Source organism: Rhinopithecus roxellana, chromosome 6 (genome assembly GCF_007565055.1).
Source record: "Rhinopithecus roxellana isolate Shanxi Qingling chromosome 6, ASM756505v1, whole genome shotgun sequence".
In the NCBI taxonomy this organism is placed as follows: Eukaryota; Metazoa; Chordata; class Mammalia; order Primates; family Cercopithecidae; genus Rhinopithecus; species Rhinopithecus roxellana.
In genome coordinates, this window is record NC_044554.1 from 104,473,262 (window position 1) to 104,497,090 (window position 23,829).

Here is a 23,829-nt window from a genome sequence, read left to right on the forward strand (position 1 = left end):
CAAACCCGCCATATAAAGTGGCAGTGTTGCTGTAAATAAAGACTGAAAGGAACTCTGGAATCTACGTGGGTTGTTTAGTATTGATGTTCTGCCATTCATGTTTCAAGTTCTTTTCGCTGGTGCACTCCACGTGCAGTGCCAGCCCTCAGGTCTGGAAGCTCGTGGTCCTGTGGTGGGAGTTGAGCCACAGCTGTCCTACCACATGTTTAAGGAGGAAGGAATCTTGCAGATTACACATGGTGTTGTGGACGATCTCCATGTCCAGTTTCTTTTTTCTTTTTTTGAGATGGAGTCTCTGTCGCCCAGGCTAGAGTGCAGTGGTGCAATCTTGGCTTACTGCAAGCTCCGCCTCCCAGATTCACGCCATTCTCCTGCCGAGTAGCTGGGACTACAGGCACCCACCACCATGCCCGGCTAATTTTTTTTTTTTTTTTTTTGTATTTTTAGTAGAGACGGGGTTTCACTGTGTTAGCCAGGATGGTCTCGATCTCCTGACCTTGTGATCCGCCCACCTTGGCCTCCCAAAGTATTGGGATTACAGGAATGAGCCACGGCGCCCTGCCCTTTTTTTTTTTTTTTTTTTTTTGAGACGGAGTTTCGCTCTTGTTGCCCAGGCTAGAGTGCAATGGTGCAATCTCGGCTCACCGCAACCTCCACCTCCCGGGTTCAAGTCATTCTCCCGCCTTGGCCTCCCGAGTAGCTAGGATTACAGGCGTCCGCCACCACGCCCAGCTAATTTTGTATTTTTAGTAGAGACAGGGTTTCTCCATGTTGGTCAGGCTGGTCTTAAACTCCCGACCTCAGGTGATCCGCCTGCCCCGGCCTCCCAAAGTACTGGGATGACAGGCGTGAGCCACCATGCCCAGCCTATGACCACCTATTCTTACTGTACTTCACACAATTCCATCTTTACCAGCAACTTAGAAATCACTTTTAGAAAAGGGGAGGATTACATTCATAAATCACAGTTTTTTTCTTTTCAGGCCTTTTTTATTTTTAGTTTATTTTAGCTTTTAACCACTTTTGGGTCATGGTGCCCAAAATAACCTGGAAACTATTTTGTGTTTACAATTTTAGAGGGAGTTCTTGGATCCCAGCTTAAAAATTCCTTTTTTTATATTAACAATTGATTCATTACAGCGGAAAAGGGCTTGCCTTGAAATACTGTGTTTATTCCCAGATGAAGAGTTTGTGTTGGTCAAATGTAATCATTTTGTATTTTCTAGAAAAGATCTATGAACTTGCTGTCTTTTTTCTTCTTAGAACAGCGAAACAGCGCAGAAGCACAAACAAATCAGCTTTTAGTATCAACCACGTGTCAAGGCAGGTCACGTCCTCTGGCATCAGCCACAGCGGCACTGACAGCCTGCAGGATGCTGTGACTCGACGGCCTCCTGTACTGGATGAGTCTTGGATTCGTGAACAGACCACAGTGGACCACTTCTGGGGTAAGTCCCTGGGAGATGCAAATCGCCCCACCTACGGTTGGAGTGTCTCTCAGTTTATGCTGGGGAGAGGGAGGCTATGGCCAGGTTGTCGGTTTGCAGGGATTATGCTGGGGAGAGGGAGGCTGCGGCCAGGTTGTCGGTTTGCTGCATGACTGGTTGGGAGGAGGCCATGGCCAGGTTGTGGGTTTGCTGCGTGACTGGTTGGGAGGAGCATCAGTTAGGTTTCAGGCTTGTCCTCAGATTTGATCAGGATGCTCCTTGGAAGCTGCTTCCATGTGCGCCTTGTCAGGTTGTCATTGGGTTATGCTAACGTATAGGGACTAGTTGTAATGGGGAGATTAAGCAGCAGGTAGTAATCTTATAACTCTGTTTCTTATAAATGCATTACTTTTGTAGAATGTTTGAACGAAGACAGTCCAAAAACGTACCAGTGTGTTTCCAAGAAAGCTCTAAGCAATGAAGCAGCCAGGGTTAGAGAGTTGTTAGAGAATGCTGCAGGGTGAGGCATTGGCACTCAGACTTGGCTGACATGGGGTCTGGGCAGTGGGAGCCACAGCCTGGCTGGGGAGAGTGTGGGGTCCCAAGGCTGTGCAAGGAGAGGGAAGCGTGGTAAGGGATGCCCAGCCTCTCATCTTCGTTCAGTTTATGTTCTGGTTGTCCCGTTTGAGACAATTAGAAGATCCAGATTAGTTCCAGAGATCGTGTGCTAATTTTGAGAAGACTTGATATTCGTGTTTGTTCTGTTTTGCTCAACTAGTGAGAGTGGTTACCAGGCAACAGAGAGGCATCTGCTGCTGAGGCTTGTGCCTCACTGAGCGGGCTGTGAGAAGACGGGCATTCCTCTCCTTCCCTCATGTTCTGCTTCCCTCCGTAGGCCAGGTGCTGTGTGTGCTGCCGTCTCTCTGTATTTTCTCCAAAGACCAGTTTTCACCTTCAGTCGGAAGATGGTATCTGCATATATCTGGAGGCATTTTAGGAAATGAACTGTGGCCAGTGCCATAATGCTGATTTATTAACCATTGTAACCTTTACATTTTTTAAATGGGTTTTGTTCTTATTTGATAAGTTGAGCTCAAAAGCAAAAATGTGTGGTTTTTTTTTTTTTTTTTTTAGGTCTTGACGATGATGGTGATCTTAAAGGTAATTATTTTCATTCTTTTACTTTCATACACTTTTCAAAATAGAAGTTTTAGTTAAGTATCTGCAGACTGTGATAAACAGGTTCCATCTACCATCTACTGTTTAAAAACTTTAGGTGGAAATAAAGCTGCCATTCAGGGAAACGGGGACTTGGGAGCCGCTGCTGCCACTGCGCACAACGGCTTCTCCTGCAGCAACTGCAGCATGCTCTCCGAGCGCAAGGACGTGCTCACAGCGCACCCCGCAGCTCCCGGGCCTGTGTCGAGAGTTTATTCTAGGGACAGGAATCAAAAACGTAAGTCTCAGTCCTTTAAAACTCAAAAAAAGATGTGTTGTCCAAATTAAATATTTCCTTTCTATAAGCCTCAGTGTCTGCAGTATTTGTCTTGGAGACTTAAACTCAAAATTATACCTTGAAAGTGTAAGAAGTACACCCCAAATCAGCGTCATCCTGCCTGTCCTGTTTCAGCTTATGTTTTATGTGGTTAGTAATTTTGTACCTAAAAGTATTTGAAATTCTATAAATTTGGACTTGAGGTGAGCAAAAGAAAGTTTCTATGTAAACGAAACTGTTAAACCTACAGTCAGTTTCAGATGCACACCCTGATTTTTATAAGGCAGCGTGGATGTTCATGCGTGCTGAAGGAATGGCTTTGGGACGTTGCTCTGGTCGGTCCTGTGAAGTGTTTATGCCAGTGTTCCTGTCAGGAAACCATTGCCCATGGTTGGTGCCCCGTGCTTATGGTGATGGAGGGGCCTTCGGAGAACATCCGGGTCTGGGAAGGACACGTGGCTCTGGTTTGTTCTGGGACAGCAGCAGTCATTGCAGGGAACCCCCTGACATGGACAACCTCTGTCCTTGGGCTTCCCTCAGCGGCGACTGGGGAAGAGTGTGGGCATCCCTGCGGGGGCCCCCTCCCAGGTCTGCAGGAGAGACAGAGCCACAGGCCCCTCTCCGGCTTCCAGGCAGGACTGCAATGCCCTGAGGGGCTGGGAGTCTGTGCCCTTCGTTATTGCCTGGCCCGGGATCTCTCTCACCTGAGGCAGGAAGAGGCTGGGACCCTCGGCCGGGCCGGGTGCTGCCTCGTTCTCGAGCCCTTGGCACTTTGTCCTTTGAAGCCCTCGTTCTGCTGTGCTTGGAGGTGCTGGAAGCCTCAGGAGTGCAGGGCCGGGTCTGTCTTACCCACTCCAAGCCTACCTATGCCCAGGACGTGGGACGTTCGTCCAGTATTATTCAAATGACCGGACATAATGAAGGATGGCAACAGGATGAAAGCTTCTGCCCTAAGATTTCTAGCATCTTGTTTTTACCAGCTTGTCTTCGTGGCCCTCACTTGTGGTTGTGTCTGCTGTGGTATTGTGGACACTGCTAGTGTTAATGCCACACAGTAAGAAGGTGTGAAAGGGGCCGGGAAAGGTGGCGGGAGCAGGGCGGCACGTGGGTTTCCCTCACGGCACTGTGCACGGTGCCCGCTTGGGTTCCTCCACGTGGACCAGCACCGCTGAGTGCCCACTCCGCGCCAGGCACTGTTCGTGGTGGTCACGGCAGCCCGCTTTTTACCGACAAGCAAACTGGGGCTCAGCCAAGCTCAGGAAGCTCGCAGGCAGGTGGGGGAGCCTGGAGCTGAGCCCAGGTGTCTGACCCAGGTGTTCCCCCTTAGCTGCCTGCCTCTATGAGCACTTGGCACCCCATAGCCCCGTGCGGTGCTGCACGTGAGCCCTCGCATAGCTTATGCGACATGCACAAGGATTCCCTGTATTCAGGGTTTATTGAGGCTGTGTTTTGAAGCATGCCATTGATAGGCTGAACATAACATTTTTCTTAGAATAAAAGCACATTCCATACACTCTACTGCGGCAGAATAAGGAGGTTCACAGATAATTGAGAGAAGCTACCAAACTGTGCTGTCTTCTGAAGGCCTCCCTAGGCGTGTTGTAGTAAATGTGTGTTTCTTTATGACTGACAGAATTTTGGGGATCAGGGCCCAAGTTTAGCCGTGCAGTTGAGTGTGTCTTTAGATGGAAAAGGCGTTGGTGTGGTGTGGATTGTAGCTTCCCGAAACTCATGGTACCTGCCCGCAGACGTCGGTCTCGTGGTGCCTCCCCAAAGATGTTGGTCTTGGGCGTTTTGGGGGAGAAAACAAGCCTGATCCTTCCCGCAGGGCTTCTGGGCTTCACACCTGCCTTGCCCTCTCAGATGAAGGCCAGGACTTGTGCAGCCCACGTTAGTGTTCACCCTGTATTAGAGTAAAATATGTTTATCAAAGAACATTGGAAAATCAGGCACAAAGAAGAAAATAAAAATCACCTACAAGCTGCCACACCAGAAAAGAACCACACTTCCAGAAATTTTCTCTCTACGTACTTGCAGTCAGATTGCATGAATTGGTTGCATAATCATATTTATTTAAAATAAATATGGCTTTCCTCAAGTATAACTTTTCTCTCCACATTTTCTTTCTTTTTGTTTTCGTGTTTGTACTAATTGTAATTCTGTAAAGTCTTTCAGTAGTACAGATAAAGTAAGTCCTTTCCCCCCACCCAATCAATCCATCTCCTCCTGCGGGAACCACTGCTAATGATAATCGTTGAATGGGAATTCTTACGCTTTTTAAAATGAGGTAAAATTCAGATAACATGAAATTAACCATTAAAATGTATGGGTTAGGAGTAGTCAGCCTCCCCAGTGTTGCATGACTGTCTTGGGATTCTCTTATGTACCTGCAGAACTGTGCAGTTTTAGCTTTGTTTTTCCTTAAATGCCATCACAGTGTATGCACAGTTTAGCCTTTCTTTTCATTTTATATGTTAATAGAGATTAACTTTATTCTTTTTGATGCCTGTACAGTTTTTTTTTTTTTTTTTTTTTTTTTTGAGACAGAGTCTTGCCTTGTTGCCCAGGTTAGAGTACAGTGGTGTGATCTCAGCTCACTGCAACCTCCACCTCCCGGTTTCAATCAGTTCCCCTGCCTCAGCCTCCTGAGTAGCTGGGACTGCAGGCGCATTCCACCACGCCCGGCTAATTTTTGTGTTTTTAGTAGAGTTGGGATTTCACCATGTTGGCCAGGCTGGTCTTGAACTCCTGGCCTTGTGATTCACCTGCCTTGGCCTCCCAAAGTGCTGGGATTACAGGCGTAAGCCACCGTGCCCTGCCCAACACACATTGTATCTTCTGAAGTGAGAGGTGGCACATGCCTGTAGTCCCAGCTACTTGGGAGGCTGAGGCAGGAGGATCGCTTGAGCCCAGGAGGTCGAGGCTACAGTGAGCTGAGATCGTACCCCAGCACTTCAGCCTGGGCAAGAGTGAGACCTGTCTCAAATCAATAAATTAAAAAATAGGCTGGGTACTGTGGCTCATGCCTGTAATCCCAGATCTTTGGGAGGCAAAGGTGGGAGGATCACATGAGGCCTGGAGTTTGGGACCAGCCTGGGCTGTAACATAGCAAGACCCCATCTCTAAAAAAGCAGAAACAAATTACCTGGGCATGATGGCATGTACCTGTACTCCCAGCTACTCAGGAGGCTGAGGCAAGAGGATCACTTAGGCCTGGAGTTCAAGGCTGAAATGAGCTGTGATCATCCCACTGCTAGGTGACAGAGAAAGACCCTGTCTCTAAAAAAAAAATTAAGAATAAAAATAATAAATAGCAAAGGAGGTGATTCCGGTGCTCCGGTGTCCCATTCTTAAGCTGGCGGGTCAGAGGCCATGAAGCAAATGGCTCTTTGGCAGTATCTGAATGTGGTAGTATATGTGTAAACAGCATTGGAGTGAAGTGGCCGCGGCTCGGGTACTCTGTAGATGATTCCTAGTGCGTCAGCGGAGCTGGCGGCCTTCTCCAGGGGTTACCCCGCAGCCCCCTCTCCAGGGTCCCCTGGGGGTTACTCTGCAGCCCCCTCTCCAGGGTCCCCTGGGGGTTACTCTGCAGCCCCCTCTCCAGGGTCCCCTGGGGGTTACTCTGCAGCCCCCTTTCCAGGGTCCCCCGGGGGTTACCCTGCAGCCCCCTCGCCAGAGTCCTCTGTCCACCACCAGTTGGGCTCTTCCCCGAGTGATTATCTTTGGTATCCATTCTAAAAGTGCCTGACATGAGTAATTTGGCTACTTGATTTATCAGGAAGTAGATGTTGGCTTTATGGGAAGAAATAACGTGTGTTCATGGTTTTTTAATAGGCGGTGCGTCTTTCTACGTGAATAGGATTTTGTGGCTGGCCAGATACACTGCGTCATCTTTTTCATCATTTTTAGTTCAACTTTTTCAAGTGGTTTTAATGAAGCTCAATTATGAATCAGAAAATTACAAATTGAAAACTTATGAATCAAAAGATTATGAATCCGAAAGCTTTAAGTCAAAAAGCCATGAATCAAAAGGTATTTAAATATTTTTTCCCTCCTTCTTCCACCAATCGCTTTCGCGGTGGAGAAAGCACTGTGCTTTTCCTCGCCAGGCGCCTCCCTCACTGCCTCCTCCTGCAGTCTTGGTGCTGGCTGTCTCCTGGCTTCCCCCTCTGGATCTTGCATCTCTGGGAGCTTGTGGAACTTTTCCTTTGTTCTGTGTGTAGTTCGGTTCTCTCAGAGCTGATCAGTGTTGAAACATCTTTAAAGTTATTTCTTAAATGAAAAGTTAATGTGCTCAACTTTTGATTTTTATTACCTTTTTAAAGCAAAAACTTTACCTGAGTGGTATTTAGAACCTATTTTTTGAGAATTTTTTTTTCTTTGAGATGGAGTTTCACTCTTGTTGCCCAGGCTGGAATGCAATGGCACGATCTCAGCTCACTGCAACCTTCGCCTCCTGGGTTCAAGCGATTCTCCTGCCTCAGTCTCCCGAGTAGCTGGGACTACAGGCGCCCGCCACCACGCCTGGCTAATTTTTTGTATTTTTAGTGGAGACGGGTTTCACCACATTAACCAAGATGGTCTTGAACTCCTGACCTCGTGATCCGCCCGCCTCAGCCTCCCACGTGCTGGGATTACAGGCATGAGCCACTGCGCCCGGCCCAGAGCGATTTTAAGCTGATGTTTGTATGTTTGGGCTGCGCACAGGATTCAGCCAGCGGGTGGGGGGTCTTTCCCTTCTCTTCTCGTGGCCCGGGCCGTGTCACCTGCATGGTAGGAGCCATCAGCTGCGTGAGCTCTGTGGAAGTGGCTAGCCTAGCACATTCTCTGATCATGGCGACTTCATCAGGGTGTGAGGAGCGCTCGAGCTTGGCGTCGTGAGTTCTCTAAGCCTCTTTTGCGTGTGTTGCAGCTCATGCCAGTTACTGTGGGAGAATGAATGTGAGAGAGGTTCTCAGAGAGGATGGCCACCTCAGTGTAAATGGGGAAGTGCTGTGTAAGTATGGCTTCGTTTTCCTGTGGGCGTCGGTCGTGGAGTTGGTCCCACACGCCGTCACGTTGGGCACTAGCAGAGAATGAGCAGCCCGTGTGACATGGTGGTCCTCACTGATGACGACGGGCTGGTGGAGCTGCTGCTTAAGCCCCCATCACAGAAGCTCATAGCCACCAGATTGCATTTGCTTTGATTGTTAACTGTCTTGTGTGTAATTGAGTTTCCTAGTTTTTCAGACTGCCGTTGCTGTGCACAGCTGAGATGGACAGAGTTTGCTTGTGAATCCGCCACATTCACTGCTTGTCACCCACAGGCAACAACTGTAAGGGCAAGAGGCACCTTGACGCGTACACAGCTGTCCGCTTGCAGTCACCACGGCCACCCAGGCGGGCAGGGACCCTCCGGCACATCTGGGCGTGTGCAGGTTGTCTCTCGCCCCGTCTCCGTCTCATCCCACCCCGTCACCACGCTATTTGTGCCTTGTGTGGTTTGTGCTTGGAATTCAAGTGCTTTAAAGTCTTGCTGTAAAAACTGACAGGAATAGTATTAACTTTGGTTTAAAACAGGGTGAATCTGTCTTGAAAAGATTCCTTGTAAATTGATTTTTTGGAGATGGAGTCTCACTCTGATGCCTAGGCTGGAGTGCAGTGGTGCAATGTTGGCTCACTGCAGCCTCCACCTCTTGAGTTCAAACAATTCTGCCACAGCCTCCTGAGTAAAGGATTCTTTTTGTATTTTTAGTAGAGACAGGATTTCGTTATGTTGGTCAGTCTGGTCTTGTACTCCTGACCTCAGGTGATCCGCCTGCCTCGGCCTCCCAAAGTTCTGGGATTACAGGTGTGAACCACCACACCTGGCCTCCTTGTAAATTTATTTAGTATGAGTTAAACATTTGAAAAGGAATTTATTTGAGGTGAGATTGAAAGTCGAGAGGCCGGGCGCGGTGGCTCAAGCCTGTAATCCCAGCACTTTGGGAGGCCGAGACGGGCGGATCACGAGGTCAGGAGATCAAGACCATCCTGGCTAACACGGTGAAACCCCGTCTCTACTAAAAAATATAAAAAACTAGCCGGGCGAGGTGGCGGGCGCCTGTAGTCTCAGCTACTCGGGAGGCTGAGGCAGGAGAATGGTGTAAACCCGGGAGGCGGAGCTTGCAGTGAGCTGAGATCCGGCCACTGCACTCCAGCCCAGGCGACAGAGCGAGACTCCGTCTCAAAAAAAAAAAAAAAAAAAGTCGAGAAAAGGTGAGTCCCTGCTCACCCCGCTGTGCAGGAACTGGAACTAGGGCTCGCCACGGCTGCACCTCTGCCCTGTGCCGCTTTAGTAGTTGCTGTCTGTGCCCCGAAGCTTACATGAGCACATTACTTGTTTCCAGTCTACACTCAAAACTTTCTGCCTTTTTTGGCATCTTAAAAAGTTTCAAAAATAATTGTCTCACTTGCTAATTAATCAACATAAAGCAATTGATTTTTCTGTTAAATTCTCATAAGCCGTACTTCTTGCATGCCAACCATGTTGTAATTACATAGTTGCAGGAATTAACATGCAAATGTTAAGTCAGTGTGAGAAGAGAACCACCCACCATGAGATCTGGAACAAAACTTACTTTGGGAGGCTGAGGCGGGTGGATCACTTGAGGCTGGGAGTTCAAGACCAGCCTGGCCAACATCGCAAAACCCTGTCTCTTAAAAAAAAAAAATGGAACAAAACGGATTTCATGAGCAGTTTCCTGCTTTTTGGAATGTGAGGTTTGATACTAAGTTGATTGTGGTGCATTCCATCATCCGGCAGTGCGGTGTTACCCTTCTGAAACACTTTTTCACTAGAAAATATTAGGCTTTAGAATAATGTGAATTTTGGTCTTTGAGTAATTATTTTCTCACCTAGAGCATATGAACTGCAGGGTGTCTATGGAATTTCAATCTGCTTTAAAATATGGTACTATCGGCCGGGCGCGGTGGCTCAAGCCTGTAATCCCAGCACTTTGGGAGGCCGAGACGGGCGGATCACGAGGTCAGGAGATCGAGACCATCCTGGCTAACACGGTGAAACCCCGTCTCTACTAAAAATACAAAAAACTAGCCGGGCGATGTGGTGGGCGCCTGTAGTCCCAGCTACGTGGGAGGCTGAGGCAGGAGAATGGCGTGAACCCAGGAGGCGGAGCTTGCATTGAGCTGAGATCCGGCCACTGCACTCCAGCCTGGGCGGCAGAGCGAGACTCCGTCTCAAAAAAAAAAAAAAAAAAAAAAAAAAAAAAAAAAAAAAAAAAAAAAAAAAAAAAATATGGTACTATCTTTCCAATATAAACTGTGCTGGCACCAATGGCCAGTATTAAAGGGTGGCTCCAGCCGCCGCCCCCAGGGTTTCGTAGGGGATATCTGCATTTTACATCTGAAGTATCTGCAGGCAGAAGTGAGTGAAAACTATTAAATATAGAACTGAGCTTTTCCTATGGTAATGTCAGTGTGGTATTGCCAACACGTACAAGAGTTATTTGGTTTTCGTGTTTTTTGAGGAGACTCAACCCACTGACGTGGGCTTTGGTGGAGTGTGTGGTGTGGGCGTCCCCGCCGTGCTGTCAATGCAGAGGCTGGTCTCTGGCATCTGTCTGCAGCCTCACACATCTTCTCTGCACAGGTTACTTCTTGCTGCAGACTCTGCGCAGGATCGGAGCTGCGGGCCGGGCTGTGTCTGGGACGGCGTGGTCGGCCCTTTGGCTGGCCGTGGTTGCTCCAGGTGGCTATTTTGGGTTTCTGTGTTGCGTTCTCTCCAGAGCTTCTGGCAGCTAAGCACCTGCACTCGATGATTTACCTAACCAAGTAAAAATCTCGTGTAGGCTCTCATGCTTTGACCCTTGGCGTCACGTGTCTCGTTCCTCATGGTGTAGCAGTGTTAACTGACTCTACTTGCTGCATGAGCGCCCTTGGTTTCTCTGGGGTTGGGTCTGGGGTGAGTCCGGCTGCTCGAGTGCCCTGTGCAGGGCACAGAATGCATGGATCTGGGGCTTCCTCTCCTGCATCCTGTCCTGCGTGTGCATCAGTATGACACGTTACCGCCTCGCCTCTCCTGCATCCTGTCCTGCGTGTGCATCAGTGTGACACGTTACTGCCTCGCCTCTCCTGCATCCTGTCCTGCGTGTTCATTAGTGTGATACGTTACCGCCTCGCCTCTCCTGCGTCCTGTCCTGTGTGTGCATCAGCGTGACACGTTACTGCCTCGCGTGGCAACTAGCATCATGGAACTTCTTCACCTCCAGCTTCATCTTCATGTGCTTCTTGCTTGGCCTTCACAGAAACAGTCCATTTAGGAGCTTGGTTTTCCTGAGAACGTTTCCTTAGAACGTTTGGTGTTTTTTCTTGTAGGGAAGGCAGCCTCCGGAGTGTTCTGGTGGCTGGGGATTGGATGGTACCAGTTTGTTACTTTGATTTCTTGGCTGAATGTGTTTCTTCTTACCAGGTAAGGAAATGGATATCATGTCAGCTTGGTGCTTTAAAGAACCAATTTTGTGCCATTAGCAGGCTCTCATTTGATCTGTTATTTTATAAGGATTTAGCTTATGTTCACATAGTGTTTGTATGTTTTACAAAAGTGCCTTTATATTCTTATTTTTCAAACCAACCTGTGAGATAAGAAAGGCAGATATCATTAAGGAAAACAAGTGTGCAGAGGTGAGGCAGCTGGAAGGGCCTGGGCAGGGGGGGACCCAGGTCCAGGCTCCTCCCCTGCTGCAGTGCCCAGTGGCGCCAGTCACCTTGGGAGACTGGTGACCTGAAGAGGCAGAGACTCAGGGCAGCTCGGGCTGTCCCCACAGCACCAGAGAGTTGGTACCATAGGTCTCGAGGACACCGCTGTACATGAAGGTTCTCCTGTAGGCATCACGAGCCTTGTAGATAAAACCATAACTGTTTTTCTAATACTGGGGGGTGGATTTTGCACAAAATTATCTAGAGGGGGAAAGCAGATTGCTGAACATTGACTTTCATTTTTTCCAAGTCAAAGGTTTTCATTTTTACCCCCAGGTGCCTTCGAAACATCTGCAAGCTTTTAGTCTTGCTCGTCCCACTCCTCCTTTTACTCGGTAAGTCAATCCGGGGGGCTAAGCAATACATATACGTGTAACTTAGTGGAAAAAAATGAGCGTGTAAGTCCATGGTTTGAGAAACATGGTGTACCTGTGTGCGTGTGGTGGTTCTTCTCTTTTAGCAGGTCTCTCCTTATGGGGCCAGGGTGATTTCTTTTCGTTCCTGCCTGTGTTGAACTGGGCAAGCATGCATAGAACACAGCGGGTGGATGACCCCCAGGATGTATTTAAACCCGCGACTTCTCGCCTGAACCAGCCTCTGCAGGTAAGAGGGTAGAAGGGCCTGTCGGTTGGCACCGCACATGTGAGGTCTTCAGGGACGCGTCCCCACTGCTGCGAGCCAGGCACTTCAGTCAGGTGCCCTGTTGTAGGAAATATTTTTAAATGTCAGATAAGCAAGTCTTTGGAGCTCCTTAAGTGTTCTAAGAGTTCAAATGCACATTTAAAGTACTCTCATGATTCAGTTAGGTTTAATGTAAAAAACATTATAGTATTCATTACTGTGCAAAGTACGGAAAGTATAGAGAAGCAAATGAGAACCACCCATAGTCAGGCACGTAAGGATCGAACCTGATACTCCAGGTTTCTGTGGATTCCTCCATTCGTGTGCTGTGCACCCCAGAGCTGGCGTCTTGCTGTAGGACACTGTTTGGAGGTTTTGACTGACTCTGCTCATGGTCACTTGATTACCTGGTTTCATTCCTGTCTTACCATTTCAGGGTGACGACGAGGCTTTTCCATGGCATTGGATGAGTGGTGTGGAGCAGCAGGTGACCTCTCTGTCTGGACAGTGCCACCACCATGGCGAGAATCTCCGAGAGCTGACCACTTTGCTTCAGAAGCTGCAGGCTCGGGTGGACCAGATGGACGATGGCGCTGCTGGCGCATCAGCATCGGTCAGAGATGCTGTGGGACAGTCCCTGAGGGAGGTGGGTGCTGCCAGGCTACCGGGCTCCACGTGACACCTGCAGTGCTTCTGGGTGCCGTGTTCTCTCTCTTTGGGCGACAGAGGGGACGGGAGAGGTGCCGTTGTGAGAAGGGGTTGCACTTTCTGTTGTTAGTTGTTGAGAGCAGTGTGCCGGAGAGGGAGTGGGTTTCCCATCGTCTGCTGATGACCAGGAGGTGTGGCTTCCATAGCACGCTGCGGAAGTGGTGGGCAGGAGATGTGTGATAACCCCAAGCGGGAAGTCTGGCGGTCGTGGAGAACCGTGGCCTTTCCTGTCCTGTTCTCCAGATTGCCCTCTGGGTGACAGGTCATGGCGCTCTGTCCCTGCAGACGGGACGGCCACTGAGTGGCCCTGTAGACAGGATGACCACTGAGATGGACACACACTGTCTCACATTGGTCCCAGACGTGCTTCTCCTCAGAGGCAGACCAAGATGCTCCCGCCCACCACAGGGATTGCGTGGGGGGACCCAGGAACCTCTGCTTCAGAGTACGCCCTCTCTTGTAAAGAAAACAGTCGACAGCTTTTCAGAACAGTTTAGTGAAAACTAAATTGTATGTGGCCTGAGCTCATTTTGGTACAGATTGAGCCCATTCTTAAGCCGTCTTCCAGCACGTGCCTATCTGGGTGTGATCATGGCAGTGATTGGAACGCAGAGCAGGGCTTCCCTCAGAAGCGGTGAGTGCAGTGTTAAACGCTCAGCCACCTGGCAGCGGGCAGAGCCTGGTACCTGCTCCCCTGAGCCTCTAGCTCATGTTTGCATCTGGAGGCTAGTGGAGGACGCCACTACTAGCATATGGCTGTTACATTTTTGTCAGTCAACACCACGTCGAATTTTAAACGGCAGGTTCTCACTTGCATGGCCCCATTTCAGGTGCCCAGTAGCCATGAGTGACTGGTGCTGCCCTACTGGACAGCACAGCTGCAGCACGGCCCACTGTGGCCCGAGGTGGGCATCGGGCCTTCACAGGGTTTGCTGTGTCAGTGCACTGGGCTCAGGCCTGTGGTCCCAGCTACTCAGTAGGCCGAGGCAGGAGGGTCACCTGAGCCCAGGAGGTGGAGGTTGCAGTGAACCACAGAGGGGACCCATGATCCAGGCTGGAGTGCAGCCTTAAAATAAATAAATATATAAATAAAGATCTCTGGAGTTAGGGATGAAGATGAGGATGTCGTTATTAAGCGGATTATTCCTTTAGGGTATGTGCCACATTGCAACCACAGATTCTCTGATTGTCGACATTCTGTGTAGAAACGCCTTGGCCTAACTTGCCAGGTTTTTGTTGCTTAGCTTTATCCATCATTTGTTCACCCCTTTTCTTTCCTAAGACTGACTTTATGGCTTTTCACCGAGAACATGAAGTGCGCATCTCACACTTGGAAGATATTCTGGGAAAACTGAGAGAAAAATCTGAGGTATTTATTTTTGACCTTATGCTTTTTTAAAATAAAAAGAAAATCAACTATGGCTCATATTTTAAAGCCCCTGGGTCATTTAATGTTCCTCTTTTTAGGCGATTTGCTGTTGTTTTGTGTAAAATGGAAAGAAACTTGTTCTCTGGTGCGTAACTCACGCATCCCTGTGTCTCTTGAGGGCACAGAGTAGGGCTGCACATGCCAGCAGGTGGCTCTGCCAATTCCAGGCGGCTTCTGGGTTCCCATCCAGCTTTTTCCGGCTCCAGGATGCTTCCTCGCTGCCACACACCCCCTTGCAGTGTCTTTAGAGGGGAGATAAAGGACCTGAACCTTTTGACAGACAGCACTAGCTTTGGGCGGGAGGCCGGGACCGTTAGTTGCTGAGAATGCCAGGGGAGGGGCCGGGCCTGTGTGCCGCCCTCAGCCCTGGGGAGTTAGGGGTGAGGCTCGGGTTCCGGCTCTTTGTGTCTCTGGTGCTTGACAAAGAGCCTGGCGTGTCACATGTGCGTGTGTGTATTGAACTACATTGAGAAACGTGGTGAGCCTAAGGGTTGTCTTTAGCACACCCTTTTGGGAATCACGGGACCCGCTCATGGATTATGGACCCTGTGAGATCAGGCGGGTTTACCTGGGAGGGAGAGGAGGGCTGAGAGGAGCAGGCAGAGGCGAGAATGTACCAGCCTGCGAGAGTCTGCGGGGCGCCACCTCCTGTGTCCACCTGTGAAGGTCTGTGGGCCACCGTCTCCTGTGTCCACCTGCCCTGGGCCAGGCTGTGGAGATCTGCGTGGAGTGAGACTTGGGGCTGATGTCGGCGTTCAGCATGGTGCTGCTGTCAGGTCGCGCGGATGGCACAGGCCAGCATGGCTCAGCTTCATGTGTGCCTCTGCCGTGTCCCTGTCCTTCACGTTTAGAACACACTCTGGAGGTGTGACAGGGAGCTGACTCCCAGCCTGGGTGCTGGTTACGGGAGCTGCATGTTCTGAGCCCACCAGGCTGTCCCCGTGTGATTTGTGCTCCTTTCTGTGCACACATGATGAAGGTTACTTTCAAATGTACAATGAACACTTCCTACCTGCCACCCACAGGCGGATCTGGACTTTGAATTAAAGGGGGTGTTCCAGAGAAATCAGTGAAGTTTTAAGTATATGGATTTATGAAAAGTTAATATATAACTATTTCAGTAGATTATTTCTTATATTTTTCAGGCCATCCAGAAGGAACTAGAACAGACCAAGCAAAAAACAATCAGGTAGGAGGATTTGAAAAACACTCACTTTTGTCTTCTATGTGTGTGTGTGTGTGTGTGTTATGTGGAGCGGCAGCAGAGTGATGAATGAGGGGACACGGGGCCGGCCTCCACCGTGGGTCACCTGAAGGCCCTGAGGTTTGTGCTGACAGACGCTCCTGCTGGGCTGCGTGAGGACAAAGGGGTCCTGAGGGACTTGCCACATCCCCTTCCATGTGGCATGGACCTCTATCTCAAAGGTGCCGCCCTTGCCCCTGCTGTGACTTCATCTCCAGTGTCCTTGCAGGGCCACCCTCAGGGAGTAGGTCGAGGCCCATCTTGTAGCCCATGCCATAGTGGGTGTCATGGTGGGCTCTGCGCCGGGCCTCCGCTGGCACCGTTGGCATCTAGGTGGGTGGGGTTACAGCTCAGCCTCATCCCTGCTGCTGCTCCTGGAGGGCAGCCCCTGGTGGGCAGGACACCTGCTTCCAGAACCACCCGATTTGTGCTGGACATGTCACGGTGGGCCTCTCTGCGTGGCTGTTGGCCCTGCTGCCCTTGGAATCCGTGGCACAGCCGGGTCCCTCTGCACTTCCTGGGATGCTGGCGTTTTGCTCCTGGAGGACTCCAGGCGGCTTTCTTCCACACAACTACTGATTTGCCTGAAGCCTGCTTAAGTGGAGTGCTTCCCTCTCACGGGTGTTCCCAGCACGGCAGCTTTGTCTTTCTTCCTTAGTTTTATGCACACAGCTTGCACCCCCCACAGCCCTCCCCACTTCTAGATTGGGCAGCCTTGGCTTGGTTGTGGTTTGCCAAGGTCCCCGCGTCTGCACTCAGGAGGGTCTGTCCTCCACTGTGCCCCATGTTCCTCCTCCTTGAGGACAGGTATGAGAGTTGAAGCACAGTTTTCTCTTCTTCCAAAGCTTTTATTTCAATAAAAAGTTGCTTTAATATGTTAATATGTCAGTCCTAAAGTGTTGACCCGGGAATGAACTTTTTGAGATACGAATTGTTAGTATCTCACTAAGTATGAGTACCTATAAAGGCCTCAAGTGATCCGCCTGCTTCGGCCTCCCAAAGTGCTGAGCTTATAGGCATGAGCCACCGTGCCCAGTCCAGAAATAAAGTTTTTAGATGCTTAAATCGTTTTCAGAGAGAGCTCTCACTCGCTACTGAGAAACACCGCTAGCAGCATTTTTGTAGGTAGCCTCCTTGTGCAGTGTGGATATTTGTATGTTACAGACATAAATTGATGCAGAAGAAGACCTCTCTGGGATTTTTACTGGAAACTGGCATTCAGTTTCCACGTTAGTGTGGCACAGGATGACATCTGCACAGTTAGGGCACCCAGGAGTGGGATCGGGTCCCCTCAGCCTATGTGTAGTGCGGGAAGTGTGTAGGCCGGGAGGCTTGTGTGTGACCTGTTCTCACTGTTGGATTCCAGTGCGGTTGATGAGCAGCTCCTGCCCACGGTCGAGCACCTCCAGCTGGAGCTGGATCAGCTAAAGTCAGAGCTGTCCAGCTGGCGACACGTGAAGACCGGCTGTGAGACAGTGGATGCCGTACGAGAAAGAGTGAGCTGCTTGCGTGTTTACTTTTTCTTTTATAATAGAGTAAAAGAAAACTTGATGACTTAGGTTTATTAGTTGTTTAAATTTTTTTTTTTTTTTTTTTTTTTTTGGAGACCAAGTCTTGCTGTGGCGCACAGGCTAGACTGCAGTGGCACGATCTCGGCTCACTGCAGACCACCTCCAACTCTTGTGTTCAAGCTATTCTCCCACCTTAGCCTCCCGAGTAGCTGGGACTACTGGCATGTGCCACTATACCCAGCTAATTTTTGTGTTTTCAGTAGAGACGGGGTTTCACCACGATGGTCAGGCTGGTCTCAAAATTCATGACTCCAAGTGATCTATTTGCTTCGGCCTCCCAAAGTGCTGGGATTACAGGCCTTAGCCACCCACCACGCCTGGCCTAAGTTGTTTAACTTCCTTTAAAAACTTTTTTGACTATATGTGAACTTTTTAAATATTTCAAAATAACTAATTCAGCGCTCTGTAGATTTTCCCGTTCCCGCACCACCGCGTGTCAGCACCCACCATGTGTCTTCCCAGTCTCGGTGGTGTGCGTGCAGCCCAGGGCCAGCGCTGACTTGTGGCTGGGTTGTTGCTATGTACCTTTCATTAAATAGAGCCACCTTGAACCTGCTGCTTGCTCTGTTTCATGTTGAAACATATCATAGACCTTGCTTCAAGTCCATCATCCTTAGGCAGAGGAGAAAATCTAGACATTTAGAGCTGCTTAAGAATGAAAACACAATCATTTGAATGGCAAAAGTCGTCAAAGTCAGACAGTAGATTGGTAAAGGTATTTGCAATATGTGTGCTAAAATTATCTCTGATGGGCAGAGAGCCCCTAGAATTGGTAGGAAGAGAAGCAGTGGTGACAGAGAAAGCTTGCGATAGGCTGGGCACGGTGGCTCACACCTGTAATTCCAGCACTCTGGGAGGCCTAGGCAGGCGGATCACCTGAGGTCAGGAGTTCGAGACCAGCCTGGCCAACTTGGTGAAACCCTCTACTAAAAATACAAAATTAGCTGGGTGTGGTGGTGCGGGTCCGTAATCCCAGCTACTTGGGAGGCCGAGGCAGGAGAATTGCTTGAACCTGGGAGGCGGAGGTTGCAGTGAGCCGAGATCACGCCATTGCACTCCAGCTTGGGCAAGAGTGAGACTCCGTCTCAAAAAAAAAAAGCCAGTGTGCCATCAGGGAGCTGAGTCCTACTGATGGGACTTGCAGATTACAGCAGGCTCTCATCTTTAGTCTGCAGGCCCACGAGGACATCGGCTGCTGTCAGCACTGGCCAAGGCGGTGGGCTTTCCCCTGGCCAGGAGGACTGTCACCAGCCACGGTCTCTAGGGGAAAATCTTAGGATATTCACCAGTGACAAATACGTGCACTCTTTGAAACGTGCAACCATGCCCTTGGGAATCATCCTACAGAAATAAAGGCACCAGTACAGAGGCCACACAGGCAGGAGGGTTAGCGCTGCGAAGTTAGTGTGGGGAGAAGTGAGGGTAGAAAGCAGCCACGTGCCACTGTTAGCGGGTGTGGGCTAGAGAAAGGTATGTCCACACGTGGAGCGTGGGAGGGTGGCTGTGATGAACGGCCATGTCATAGGCTTTGCCATTTCCTTCACGGTCTATTGTTATAAAGCAAGCAGAGAAACGTATTTATATATGTGTTTGTGTGCATAGAAATAACATGTATTTAGCATACATAAAGATATAATTTAGGTTCGTTTATATGACTGTTTTCTTACCAGACCAAGTTTGTTAACGGCAGGGCCTCTCCGATGCACCTGTGCGCCTAGCTGCAGGGTGCCCGGCGGGTGCTTGCTGGATGAACACACACCTCCGGATGGTGTGGACATGCCCCATCGCGTCCTTCAGCTCCTAGGATGCAGGTCGCACTCATCCCACGAGCTTGCCTATTTCTGTTCTTTTTAACATGTTCCTGCATTATTGGAGGGATTCTTAAATTTAATACGAAGGAAAACACTGTCACAATGACATTCTAGATTTTGAGAGGATATATAATACTTTTGAGGTATCTAAGATAATGGACCCAAAGAGTGGAAATGATTTAGTTAAAATAGTAAATTTGTGTCTCTCTACTGCTTTACTAGGTGGATGTGCAAGTCAGAGAAACGGTGAAACTCCTGTTATCCGAAGATCAGCAAGGCGGCTCTCTGGAACAGCTGCTACAGAGGTTCTCGTCGCAGTGTGTGAGCAGAGGCGACCTGCACACGATGCTGCGAGACCTGGAGCTGCAGATCCTGAGGAACGTCACCCACCACATTTCCATGACCAAGCGGCTCCCAGCCTCGGAAGCCGTGGTGTCTGCTGTGAGCGAGGCGGGGGCGTCTGGAATAACAGAGGCGGTGAGTCGGCGGCAAGTAAATGCTTACAGTCCATTCTGTGCTGAGACTGAAGACCACACTGTGAGGCGTGGATGTTGATGTGTTGTTTTAGGAGTGGTCTGGCTGGGGTGTGCTTAGCTGACGTAAGTGAGATGGGACGTGCCTGGGCAATGCCGTATGTGGAGGGGCACCTGTGCGGTGAGCTTCAGCTCTTGCTGTCCATGTCATTACTGAGCTGCCTCTTGGGAGTTCTTTATACTTTGTGAATCTTTTTGTCCGAAAGAGCCCATCTGCCTGTGTGGTGGCCACACCTTCTGAAGTTCCATGAAAATGTCTCCGTGTAGTTGTCTGTTCTCATCCTGCTAATAAAGACATACCCAGGACTGGGCAATTTAGAAAGGATGATTGATTCACAGTTCCACATGGCTGGGGAAGCCTCACAATCATGGGGGAAGGTGAACAAGGAGCAAAGTCATGTCTTACATGGTGGCAGGCAAGAGAGCATGTGCAAGGGAACTCCCTTTATAAAACCATCAGATCTCGTGAGACACTATCAGGAGAACAGCATGGGAGAAACCCCACCCCCAGGACTCAGTTCCACCACCTAGTCTCCACCACAATGTGGGAATTATGGGAGCTGCAATTCAAGGCCATGACTCGGTTCCCCCCACCTAGTCCCCACCACAGCGTGGGAATTAGGGGAGCTGCAATTCAAGGCCATGACTCGGTTCCCCCCACCCAGTCCCCACCACAGCGTGGGAATTAGGGGAGCTGCAATTCAAGGTGAGACTTGGTCAGGGACACAGCCAAACCGTGTCACTCAGTAATACCTAAATTCCCAGAATTTCCTGTGTTCCAGGCTTGAAGTCTCATCCTTCCTTTATTTATGTTTTATGGCGTCTGGTGGATTTTTTCTGGTTCAAAGATTGATGGCGGCCATGGCTGAGCCCTGGGGGAAGAGACCTCGTGCTGTCCCATCTCCATCCGATGGCCTTGGCAGTTGGGTGCAGGACTGGAGTGTGGAGTTACTTCCGTCATGCCTAGGATCCCCTACATAGGTTCCATTGAGAAAATATTCTAATGTAAGTGTCTGGTCCTCATCTATGGCACTAAAACCCAAGTCTCTCCTCTCCTGTTCTGGTGTTCGGTGGTCTGTCCTCGTGTCTGTCCAGCAAGCACGTGCCATCGTGGACAACGCCTTGAAGCTGTATTCCCAAGATAAGACTGGAATGGTGGACTTTGCTCTGGAATCTGGTGGTGAGTAAGCAGACGTTCGGATTACTAAGTGAGATGGTCACCTGTTAGCAGGGGTGTGCACTGGAGAGGCTGTTGCTGCCCCACTTCCAGCAGTAAAGACTCCTAACGTTTACACATCTGAGAAAAGGCGTGTGATTCTGGGCATGTCCCTGGTGTTCTTTCTTGCTGGCCAGTTGTGTTTGGGGGGGACAGGTTCTCCCCCGGAAGGGCTGCTGGTGCATGCTTGTGGCTAAGTCAAGGTTCACAGCACAGAAAGTTTGGTCGACTTCACTCTCTCCTGTGCTGTGATCGGGGATTGTTCAGTGCCTTCAGGAGAGACTCAGCAGTGACCACACAGCTCTCCCCGAGGGCGTCCACTCAGCCGCAAGACAGACCGGGAGCAGAAGCAGGCTAAGCAAATGGAATGATGGGGGCAGCGTTTCAGGACCTCAGAGAAATACAAAGGCGGCTGTGGTCAGGGTCTGGGAAGCCCTGCAGGGGCACAAGCCTAGGCCAGACCTCTTGGGGCAGATGCATTTGAAAATCAGAATCGCAGCTGAGGAAAGTCCTGGGGTCCCCACAGCCCCTCCGTGGGGAGTGGGCAGCCCGCCTGGATCAGACACGCACATTTCCCAAAGAACCATGAGAGGAGCTAGACCTGCTTCACGTCTGCTCAGGGAAGGTTTGCACCACACGTTATGGAAATCGAAATCTTGGTTTTCTGAAGTTTTTGGTTTTGTTTGTTTGTTTGTTTGTTTGTTTTCTTGAGACAGTCTCGCTCTGTTGCCCAGGCTGGAGTGCAGTGGCGCAATCTCGGCTCACCGCAAGCTCCGTGTCTGGGTTCCCGCCATTCTCCTGCCTCAGCCTCCCGAGTAGCTGGGACTACAGGCACCGCCACCATCCCCTGCTATTTTTTTGTATTTTTAGTAGAGATGGGGTTTCACCGTGTTAGCCAGGATGGTCTCAATCTCCTGACCTTGTGATCTGCACGCCTCAGCCTCCCAAAGTGCTGGGATGACAGGCGTGAGCCACGGTGCCCGGCCTTTCTGAAGTTTTTAAATGTAGGATTTGCAAATGTGGGCTGGGAGACTTACATTATCACTCAGAAGATGCTGAGTTCAGTACACATTAGTGTGTGGAGGGACTGGAGAGTCTGCAGAGCAGGAGGGATTTCTAAAACCCACGATGGTGTAGGGCTGGGTAGGGACTCTGCCATGTGGTGGTGCAGGAACCTGATCCCATTAGTACGGGAGCAGCTGGGTTTGAGTTCAGTCATTTGCCACCCTGCGGGTTCTTCCTGTGGTGGCTGCAGACTGAAGTCATAGTAACAATGGCCTGATTCTTCCAAATGGGAGACGTCAACAAGGCCACTGGCGTGATCAGTGTGTGTGTGTTTCAAGTGACCTTTTCAGAATATTAAGTGCTTTTAGTTATATATTTTGAAATTCGGTGATTTAGGAAGAAATTATTTTCTATTAAGAGGCATCAGTTGACATGAACCGTACGGTTTGCGCCGGGAGATGTCATTTATTCTTAAAACCCTAGTTCATCCTTACAGGTTTGTGTGTACCTCAGAACACTGGTAATTCTGAGGAGGCTGCACTGAAGGTTCCAATACTGAAGAAAACATTGATTGGCACTTTGTGAGTTAGACTGAGAGCAAGATTTTTAGAAAGATAATTCAGTGGTTCGGAAATTCAGGTCTCAATCAGCCACATTAAAATCCCCTGGTTTCCTGGTGAAAGCATCAGTTTCTAGCTGGGCGCGGTGCTCACACCTGGAATCCCAGCACTTTGGGAGGCCGAGGCAGGCGGATCACGAGGTCAGGAGATGGAGACCATCCTGGCCAACACGGTGAAACCCCGTCCCTACTGAAAATGCAAAAAACTAGCCGGGCAAGGTGGCGGCGGCACCTGTAGTCCCAGCTACTCGGGAGGCTGAGGCAGGAGAATGGCGTAAACCCGGGAGGCGGAGCTTGCAGTGAGCCGAGATCATGTCACTGCACTCCAGCCTGGGGACAGAGCGAGAAAAAAAAAACCATCAGTTTCTGCCTCTCCTGCCCGTGGTTCACCAGCACCGGGGCCCCTGGAGTGCCGCCCTCCTGAGCTGGCCCTTGCTGCCCGGGGCTGCGTGCTGCCTTCAGGCCAACTTGGTTTTTGTTTCTTGGGGATGTTTTGTCCTGCTACAACAACAACCTTGTGCCTGCCCTGTTTCCTACTGAGGGCCAAGCTGGACTTGTTTTTTATGCTTCCTCTTGTTATTGAGATGTAATTCACACAAAAAATTCACCATTTTAAAATGTACAGCTCCGTGGTTATTAGCGTATTCACAGTGCAGCCATCACCACTGTCTCACCCCAAAATCTTTCTGACCCCCGCTAGAAAACCCTGTACCTGCCAGCAGTCATCCTCACGGCCCCGGCCTTTTCTCTGTGATTGGTGATTATTGTGATGGAAGGTCTGCTCTTCCGGGCCTGAAAGCTCACCTGCCAGGTGACACCAGGCTCAGTTGTGTGCGTGCTTTATTCTTCATTGAGAAAAACCAAGGAAAGTTCATTCAGAGTAGCGGTCTCTCTAGCAGTAGTGGGGGAAGGCCAGTATTGTAAGGATTTCCCAGTTTCAGTAAGTAAAAATTCTGTATCCTAAAGCACTTGTCAACTCTGAACTCTCAGTTTGAGAAAGTACAATTAAGTAAGAAAAGGACGGGTCTAAAAGTAGGAGGTTCTTTCTATATGTAAAACCTTGAGAAGTTTAAAAACACTTTTTTTAACCCTAAAATATTTATTAGCTGGTATTAGATAACATCCTTTGTCATTTTCAAACTTACGTATTTTAATGGGTTCTTAACTAATTACCTATTTTTTAGTTTTTGTGGGTACATAGATGCATATATTTATGGGGTGTGTAAGATGTTCTGATACAGGCCTGCAATGTGAAGTAAGCACATCATGGAAAACTGGGTACCCATCCTCTCCAGCATTTATCCTTTGAGTTACCAACAATTCAGTTATACTCTAAGTTATTTAAAAATGCACAGTTAGGCCGGTGCAGTGGCTCACTGCACTTCAGGAGGCCGAGGCAGGTGGATCACCTGAGG

At 49.6% G+C, this 23,829-nt stretch overlaps 1 protein-coding gene across 12 annotated transcripts in view; it reads left to right on the forward strand.

Moving 5' to 3' along the window:
- Positions 1 to 23,829, forward strand: part of SUN1 (Sad1 and UNC84 domain containing 1) — a 57,609-nt gene that overhangs the window by 24,079 nt on the left and 9,701 nt on the right. For 2 of the 12 annotated variants that reach the window (XM_030932397.1, XM_030932398.1), the window contains exons 4-19: positions 1,264 to 1,448; positions 2,562 to 2,588; positions 2,704 to 2,883; positions 6,757 to 6,954; positions 7,835 to 7,918; positions 8,229 to 8,339; positions 10,553 to 10,651; positions 11,278 to 11,371; positions 11,935 to 11,993; positions 12,119 to 12,261; positions 12,716 to 12,925; positions 14,270 to 14,356; positions 15,562 to 15,605; positions 17,026 to 17,155; positions 19,264 to 19,518; positions 20,670 to 20,754. In XM_030932397.1, coding sequence (XP_030788257.1) covers positions 1,264 to 1,448; positions 2,562 to 2,588; positions 2,704 to 2,883; positions 6,757 to 6,954; positions 7,835 to 7,918; positions 8,229 to 8,339; positions 10,553 to 10,651; positions 11,278 to 11,371; positions 11,935 to 11,993; positions 12,119 to 12,261; positions 12,716 to 12,925; positions 14,270 to 14,356; positions 15,562 to 15,605; positions 17,026 to 17,155; positions 19,264 to 19,518; positions 20,670 to 20,754 — 1,991 coding nt within the window. Of the gene's footprint in view, positions 1 to 1,263; positions 1,449 to 2,561; positions 2,589 to 2,703; positions 2,884 to 6,756; positions 6,955 to 7,834; positions 7,919 to 8,023; positions 8,340 to 10,552; positions 10,652 to 11,277; positions 11,372 to 11,934; positions 11,994 to 12,118; positions 12,262 to 12,715; positions 12,926 to 14,269; positions 14,357 to 15,561; positions 15,606 to 17,025; positions 17,156 to 19,263; positions 19,519 to 20,669; positions 20,755 to 23,829 lie in introns of those variants that run through there. The other 10 variants (XM_030932399.1, XM_030932402.1, XM_030932403.1 and 7 more) reach the window with 10 other exon arrangements.